The 8,877-nt window shown below is 39.1% G+C and overlaps 1 protein-coding gene across 1 annotated transcript in view; it reads right to left on the bottom strand.

The window, feature by feature from the left end:
• Window positions 1–8,877, bottom strand: part of prdm5 (PR domain containing 5) — a gene marked incomplete in the record, with an annotated part of 81,217 nt that overhangs the window by 54,608 nt on the left and 17,732 nt on the right. The window contains 5 exon segments of the mRNA XM_014020549.1: window positions 1,878–1,957; window positions 2,817–2,938; window positions 3,033–3,125; window positions 5,860–6,037; window positions 6,117–6,282. Coding sequence (XP_013876003.1) covers window positions 1,878–1,957; window positions 2,817–2,938; window positions 3,033–3,125; window positions 5,860–6,037; window positions 6,117–6,282 — 639 coding nt within the window.

Raw genomic sequence — 8,877 nt, 5'->3', positions numbered from 1 at the left:
GATGGATGGATGGATGGATGGATGGATGGATGGATGGATGGATGGATGGATGGATGGATGGATGGATGGATGGATGGATGGATGGATGGATGGATGGATTGATGGATGGATGGATGGATGGATGGATGGATGGATGGATGGATGGATGGATGGATTGATGGATGGAGTATAACGCATGTTAACATCCCACTGAAGGAGGCTGTCTTAATTTGATTGACTGTCCTCACCACATTAAAACATATTCTTATAGTACAAACGAATCTATCAGATGTCAATCCTTTTTTTATATAAAGTAAAATACTAAGAATAAAATAGAATACTAAGAAAGAATTTGCCCAAAGTGTTTAAGAGTTTTTAATTGATAAGACTGGGATGAATGCAGTTGGTGTAATCCTAAAAACGAATGCCTCTCTTCATGTATGTCAACACTACAAAGTGACAAAAACACTGTGAAGTAGTGAAACCAGCCCATAAAATACTGTATGTGTAGCTCATGAAGGAATAGTCTATCCACCAGTTTTAAGAGAAATGAAACAGCTGAAGAAGATTATCTTGTTCACTGTCTGTCACAACTTCTAGGTGACTTTGCATGTTACACAGTTTGTGGTTTGAAGATGAAGACGTTGACAGGGTTGTATTCATGTCTGCAGATTAATCTGGATTATAGATTTTAGGAGTAGTAAATTACTTTCAAAATTAATCAGCTGTAATGAAGGTTAATTAGAGACAGCAAGTATGATAAATGTAATGAGACCGCTTGATTGATCACCCAACACAACAGTGCTGTTCTGACCCAGATGAAGAGCTAACCAACATCAGCACCTTTGATTTGGTGTTGGGTTTTGAACAGTAAAATGGACAGCAGTTCCCACATTTAATTAATACATTTCCATCTGCGCACATAAAAAAGATTAGTTAAAAGCAGCTTAATGTGTATTAGTGAGGTATTGCGGCCACCATGTGTCACAACAGCTTTAATGCACATTAGCAAAATTCCACGACTCTAATACTGCATTAGAATAACCGAACACCATTTTAGATATAGATATTCTCTCTGCATATTATCTGTTGTTTCATCGAGACTGATGTCTGACAAGTTGGTCCAAGATGTTGTTAAAAAGGTGAACTCTGACCTCTAAACATAACACTGCCAGCTGAGGCCTGCAGCTTTGGAGCTTCAGCAGATGGGAAGAGGAGCTGCAGCAAACTGTGTTAAATATTAATGTGGCCTTGAATTATCTCTGCTATGTACACGCCAGTTTTCTGTTGACTTAGTTATCATCATGACAGAAGTCAGCATCAATAATGCCATTAATTTAACAGCAAGTAATTACAGTCTAATTACATCTGTGTACAGGAGACGAATGCCTGAAGAAAACTTGTGCAAACATAAGCGAACAAAACAGCAAAAGTATTAACTAAAATAGGATGATATTAACAGTTACAGTACAAATATCTATTTACATTAAATGATTTTCATGGGAAACATATTTAAACAGCTGTGTTCAAATCTGTAATCCATCAATGAGATGGAGAACTCTGACGCCAAGGTTGAAATCGTTCAGTCTGCCAATAGAGCCTCTTAAATTTCCCAAGAATGAGCTCGTGAAAAAGAAACCATCCCAGTCCTCTGTGTCACCCAGAATACATTTGCAACAATTTGATCATAAAGGGGGAATAACTGGACACAGAAGCAYGTGAAGCAAAGGAGAATGTGAAACAGCAACGTGACAGGTACAGGAAGCAGCGCCAAAGCCTCAACATTGTAAAAATGGATCATGCAAAACTGGCCAAGCTGTGGAAATCCTCCCAGATCCGATGCAAAATACGTGGTTGGGATTAACCGAGCGGCGCCGAGGATGATGAACAAGCCTTACCTTTCTGTGTTCCTGAAGGTTCAGGGAGGAGGAGCACTTCCTGTTACAGATGGTGCACATAAGTTTCCTTCGTGCACTCCCTAAGAAATAAAAACAAATTCAAGTTACGCATTCTCATTGGGCTGGGTTTTCTCATTCGTTTTCCCAAAGATCTCACTGCATTATATGTGGAAATATTTCACAACTGTTTGCAAATGTTGCCTCCATCGAATCATGGACTGCTCCCAAAAGTCAAAACACTGAGCTGATTATTTTGATGCATTTGTGTGCTTTTTTTTTCCGAAGCAACTAGAAGTCACAAATTAAAATTGTGTTGAAAAGTAATAATGGTATTTTGGTGTTTTTGTGTTCGCACCAATAATTACAGTCATAAATCTAGTGATTACACCATTTTTAGAGCAGTGACATCATTCATTTACTGTATCACCCACTAAAATGATCAACATCTGTTGTGTCTGATTCACTTTCTCCTTCGCTACACCCGACACACACTCAAACACAAACATCCTCAGTCCTGACCACAATTCAATAAATAAATAAACCAAYAAATAAGGTCTCAGAWTCCTGCTCTGCTATCCTCTCAATCATAGTAACACTTGAAACTTATTTCACATTTGAGGCTGTGCAGACGCTCTGCCCTAAATCACATCATAAATAGCTTTGAAATTCCAATTATCTTGACAGTGAGCCGCCCCAGAAAACATAGGTCAGCAATTATGAAGCTCAAGTAATTAGAGATGTGTCTGAAGATTGCCTATGTTTGACCTAACCAAGGTCATGCACCGTTTCTCTGTTTCTTTGAGGGCTGATGTTGCAAATGGGCAGACTTATTCAATACAAGGTGTTTTAAAGGTAATAAACCAGTGAATGTGTGTAAAACAATGAGAGGCAGTCGACAAATAAAGAGAAAGATGCAGAGTGAAGTAAAGAGATTCCCACCTGTGTGAACGTTGCCTTTATGTTTCTTCAGAGCATCTTTGCTTTTAAATCTTTTTCCGCAGCTCTCTGCTTTACATATGAACCTGGCATCTCCTTTACACGCCTCTTTATGCTGTTCAAAACTGTGCAAATGAATGACAGATTAAAAGAAGATGAGGAAATTAATTTTATGGAATAAATACAGAATAGTCAATTGGCCTGTWCAGTGTATGTCACCTGGACTCTGAGCTGAAGGTATTGTGGCAAAGGGAACACTGGTGAGCTTTAGAGTCACCCGATGGATCGAGTGACTCAGAACAATGCAAAACACTGAGGAGAGAATCAAAACAAAACTAATCAAACACCATCTTAGATATAGCAAAAACAAAGGCATATTTAATAATTTTAGCTTAGCTTAGAATTTAATATGAAAACACTTCAAGCAATACAAATGCAAGAAGTGTTCTCATTTGTAGGTTGAACTCTCTGACTGCACACACAAAGAACACAACTGATTTGAATGAGTGACTAACAGGCTTCTGCAGAACTTAAAGAGGTGTTTCAGTCACTGACTCTGGTGTTCTGGAGCAGAGAAAGTAAAATAGAAGTAAAATATAAAAGTAAAGCAGCAGCCCTCAAGGACCAGGATTGATAATCCCTGTTACTGTGATTTCACAAATCCTACCATTAGAGTCTTCCTTTTACCACGCATGGTTTGTTTTGACGCCTCTAGTTCTGAGATAGGAGTTGTTTGTTTACAAAAACAAACAGATAGCATTTGGGTCTTGTTTTCTTTATTTTGTTGTAACAAACCATGACTTAGGCATGACATTATACCCCAGCTATGTGGTGAAAACTGTAAAAAAAAATTGTGTTTTTATAAGAATTGTTTTTACATTAGTATCACAATAATGGTCCATCATAAGTTGATGCCAGACTTGTTGAATCAAGAATTCATAGCAGGAAAGGAAATAAAGTGATTTACCAAATACAGTTTTAACTCAGTATGGCTGTGTTTAGCTAACTTAAGCCCTTTTCTGACAGGATTAGTTTTACCTAGGGATCCCATGCTATTTGTAATAATTGCAGAGATTGTCTGTGTTGTTAATCCCATGCGAATCGACCAAGTCAGAAATTTGTAAAGTAAAAATTTTTCCAGCAAATTACCTTCTATATGTTGCTGAATTCCAAGGTTCTGTGATACTAATCCAATGTGAATAGGCATCTCTGTGATTTGGACAGGAATGGGTGGAATCCAATATATAATTAGGCAGTTTTTATATCCTGGGCATAATTTTTTATTTGCTTTTGTTGAAGAAGGATTGCTGGATTGGAGCTCATTGAAAACCTTTTGGGTCCCGGGCCGACAAAACCCRACCCGTAATTTGCAGTAGGGCTGCACGATATTAGGAAAACCTGCGATGTGTGATAACAGTGCTTAATATTGCGATGACGATATGACTTGCGATAAATGATCCAATACGTATGTATGTAGTGCTGATATCTTTCTGCTCTGGGTTCAAAGCCCAAAAAACAACCTAAAAAAAGCTAATCATTTCCATTCTTGCCTGAATTATTTTTTTAATGACCAAATACATGAAGGGCTCCATTTGATTGGTGAAATATTTCAAGTTTCCATCTGAATGACAAAACGCATAAATGCAAACTTTTGAGTCAACCATTTATTGCAGTTTATGCAGTTGTTGCGATATGCATATTGCACAGGCTATTATCGCGATGACGATAAATTTTCGATATATTGTGCAGCCCTAATTTGCAGCATCAAGAAGAACAGGCTGAAGGCGCAATATCAGATGCAAACGGTGGCTCACATCATGCATTGACTGTCCAGTAAGAATATATATTTATATTTTTTGTAGTCATCTGGCAGTAACACAGCGCGGAGCTGTGGTTGCGCAGAGTGGGCGCACTCTTGCCAGGTGTTTATACTTGGCGCTTACATTGTTGTAGTTTTCTCCGAAAGGATACGGGGCAGAACACTTTACCCCAGATTTACACTACACACGTCTTCGCTCCGCTGCGCAGGTTGCAGCTGTTAGTTTGTGTCTCAATTTATACAGCATCCGCTCCGCTCYGGTCTGACAGAGAGTGTGGAGRAAGGAGATTGCGCGATAAATTCAGTGATAAGTATGGAAGTCTCAGGAAAAAATAATTAATTCTGTGAAAGACAAACTCCAAACACAGCTGAAAACAATGATATAAAGGCTTTTAATATCTATGTTGAAACTGTCTCGCTGTCGTCTTTCTGAAACTTCTGATTTCAAAATAAAATCTACGTGTATCATGCGTGCACACACATGCTTCATGCTACATGTTTCCATCTGCTTCCCAAACAGACCGATACATTCTGACAGCATTTGTGTAGAAATATATCCTTATATTGATTAATATAGCTGGGATTTTGACCTTATTCCGACAAATTATTCCACCTAATAGTGTCTTATTTTGAAAATACGGATGTTGTGCTCGTTCCTCATCCTGTTGGTGCGACGTAATCTTTAAAAATTGACTCCGGCGCAGCTCCGGCATCCGGCAGAAATAGGATCTGTTCTAATTTTGCCAGATCGCCGTCCGCTCACCGCTGCCGTGCACAGCCAGTGTAAACACTCTCATTGATTATAATGGGTGTGTGTTTGCTGCGGAGGTYGGACCGGAGCGGAGCAAAGCCGTAACGCATGTAGTGTAAATTAGGGGATTGTGAAATGTTGTAAACAGGAGAGCAAAAACTTGATGAACAAACTGTTTGAATGTTGCGCAGCGTGCACAGACTTTGCGGAGCACTTTTGGAGCATGCACCCTCGTCATATTCAATGCATCAACTATACCAGGCTTCAATATCATATCTGGAAGACGTCCATAAAGCTCAGCAAAATCTCAGGCTTTGGTTATCCCGTGTGACTGCGCCACATATAAAACAGACGTCGCGGAGTAACTTATTTATTATATGGGGTCCCCAGATAATGCGAATAGGGCTTTTGTGAGTTGTACTCAGGGCTGATTTAATGCATTCAGTAATTGACAAATGGTTGAACACTAAACCCACTGGCGCTGCAGAGCTTGCTTGACGGGGAACTTTTTGCCACAGTTCCTGCATTTGAACTCCTTCTCCTCTGTGCTGGGTCTCTGGTGTAGGCTCTGAAGGTGGGCAGCCAGGATCTCCTCACTGGGAAAACTGCTCTCACACAGCAGACAGGGGTGGTCCTCCTTCTTTATTACCAGTTCTACAGACACACAAATCTCAGTGTCATAAATCATTTACCTGTAACAAATTAAAAATGATTAAAGGATATTCCATTGTACCCATTTCTACAACATGTTTGGCCTCTTTGCTATTTTCATCATCATCTATGTTGATTTCTTCCTCTTCTTCCTCCTCTTCCTCCATATCACTGTCCAAGTAGCCAATCAGGAGCTCAGTGTCCGTCTCTATGTCATCCACAGCCAGATAGAAGATATTCTCTCCATCCTAATTGTTAAAATATGATGAAAGCATGGTTACATCAACCTGACAGAACACGATGACATGTAGAGATCAAACATTCTGACCCACTGCAAAAATCTGCTGGAGCCTTTTATGGTCAGACACACTCAGTTTCTATTGAAGCTTGCTGACGGTTGAACTCATTACACTCAGACAACAGTCAGTTACAGCCTGATTAAGGCCACAGGTCAAAAGCAGAGAGCCTTGAAAATGTGTTCACTAACTTTCCTGTCCTTAAAGGTCACGTTAATAAAATCAAACTGTCGTTTTGTTTTAATTATGGGATTCTAAATGTACATAAATAATGATTAGGAAGAGGAAAACTAAACAATAAATGTCACTGTTGATGAAACGCAGACATTTAACTCACAGGCATGACCTTTAAACAACCAATCACGTTGTGTGTTTGAGTAGTAATGGCAGGAACTTGGCCCTAAGACCTAAAGTGTTCATATTTGTCTATTTTTCTTCCACCATGGGAGAGTAATCCTTTTGTCTTTTACACAGAAGTGCAAGAGGTGAGCTTTTCCAGATCCAAAGAGCAGCGGTCACGTGTGTGTGAACATCCATGTTGTGTTTTTGTTTTTCTTCTAAATTTGACCGATTTTCAGGAACTCATAGGCTTGACTACTATTGTTGACATAATTTATCAGTATAATTATTACCAAAAAAATGSACATCGAATATATCAGAACTTTTAAATTAAGAAAAAGAATGTCACTTCTTGTCCAATTTTAAGCCAAAATTACACTCATTTATAAAATTTTAATGTTTTAAACATCTGCTGACACAGGAACTTGGGCTCAAATATGCTTAATAATGTAATTGAACTAAAGGCCATTATTTAACTGACACTTTGTTTTTGCAGTTTAAATCTATAGCATATCTTGAAAGAATGCACTTCGCCTGCCACCTTTAATAACAGAGATTTATACTGAGATCAACTTGTGTTGAGAAATGACTGTAATTGCTCATATTACCAATATTTTTGGATTAGTGAAGTCCTGGAAATAACATTATGCTCAGTTAGACATGATACTGTGAGATTTCATGTGATCTGTTTGCATTTGCAGCATGTGTTGGGGATGACAAATTTTAACTTACTGTATCTGTAAAACTTGGTGAATTTTGGTAATTTTTGTGTTCATCCAATTATTACTTTCATTAAAATGTGTGCAGTCATTGATGAGATAATCAAATGCACATAGACAGAAGCAAAAACGTTACTGTCCACCTTTCTTTGGTGGGTGAAAATTAAAAACACTAGAAGCACTCGAAGAGCACAAACCTCCGCCAAGGCCAATTTCCCCTGTGTTATGATTCTGTCACTGTCTGCCCAGATCTTGTTCCAGTTTCGTTTTATTATCTTATTTCATGTTCCAGTTCATCCTCATAGTCTTGTTCCCAGCCTTTCAGCTCATATCCAGCTCCTGCTCATTGCTATCACCCCTGCACAGCACCTGTCGGATCCCACCTGCCATCTGCTCTCACGGTAACGACCTTTTTTCTGTCTCTTTGATTATTGTCACTCGCCTGCTCCCTGAACGGAACCGCACCATATCGGACCTTCTGGATCTCGACACCTGAAAGCATCTCTGGACCAACAACTCAGTCATCTCCTTCAAACCTGGAAACTTCCTCTGACCACCTGTGTATGACCCTTGCCCCGTTTCTGACCTCGAGTAAGTCCAGCAATATTATCGCTCCTCTTGACAACACAGCCCGGAACCAAAGCACATCAGCTGTTGTTTCAACCCGGACTTCAACTCAGCAGGAAAGGTTGGTGACTCTCTTTATTTTTACAAATAATACAGTGCTCACGACTCAACCTAACCCAAAGCTTCTGTGTCCAGCGGTCCCAACCTTCCAGACAAAATTACTAACAATAAACTTGATAAAACTTTGACTTTGTTCGGCATATATTCAGAGCTCAGAATACAAACCTTAACAGATAATCTGGCCAAAATGAGCTCTACCCACCTGTGGTAAAAATTTCAKAAAAATCCGTCCATAAGTTGTTGAGCAATTTTGTTTGGGTCTATTATCTATCGGATAACAGACCCGAACAGGGGGTTGGGTGAGTTAGCTAGCTTACCTTTCCAATACAGGTGGGGGGAAAAAAATCCAAAAACCTAAACACAAAATACAATATTGTTGCCGATGTGTTATCAAATTGATCTTTTGTTACATTAAAGTCAGTTAAAACAGTAATTTTTTCGATTAAAAAAATACTAAAAGTCTACGGTCAGCTTCCTTGAAGCTGATTGGCTGTCTTCAGAGTCTACAATTCTACAGTGGATTATTTCCACTATCATAAAAATATTCCTACATCCGGATCGTGATCCCGATCACCAAAATTTAATGATGTGTTCCTTTTGGCCAATACCCACCTGTGGTAAAAATTTCATAAAAATCTGTCCATAAGTTGAGTAATTTTGTCCACAGACAGACAGACAGACAGACAGACAGACAGACAGACAGACTGAAAACATTACCTCATCCCTTGACAGAGGTAACAGTTACATATTTTATGCAGAACTATGCTTCAGCTTCTTGTGGTGCTGCAGACTCATCTTTAAA

This window comes from Austrofundulus limnaeus, unplaced genomic scaffold (assembly GCF_001266775.1).
Source record: "Austrofundulus limnaeus strain Quisiro unplaced genomic scaffold, Austrofundulus_limnaeus-1.0 Scaffold256, whole genome shotgun sequence".
In the NCBI taxonomy this organism is placed as follows: domain Eukaryota; kingdom Metazoa; phylum Chordata; class Actinopteri; order Cyprinodontiformes; family Rivulidae; genus Austrofundulus; species Austrofundulus limnaeus.
This window is presented reverse-complemented; position numbering and strand designations above follow the sequence as displayed.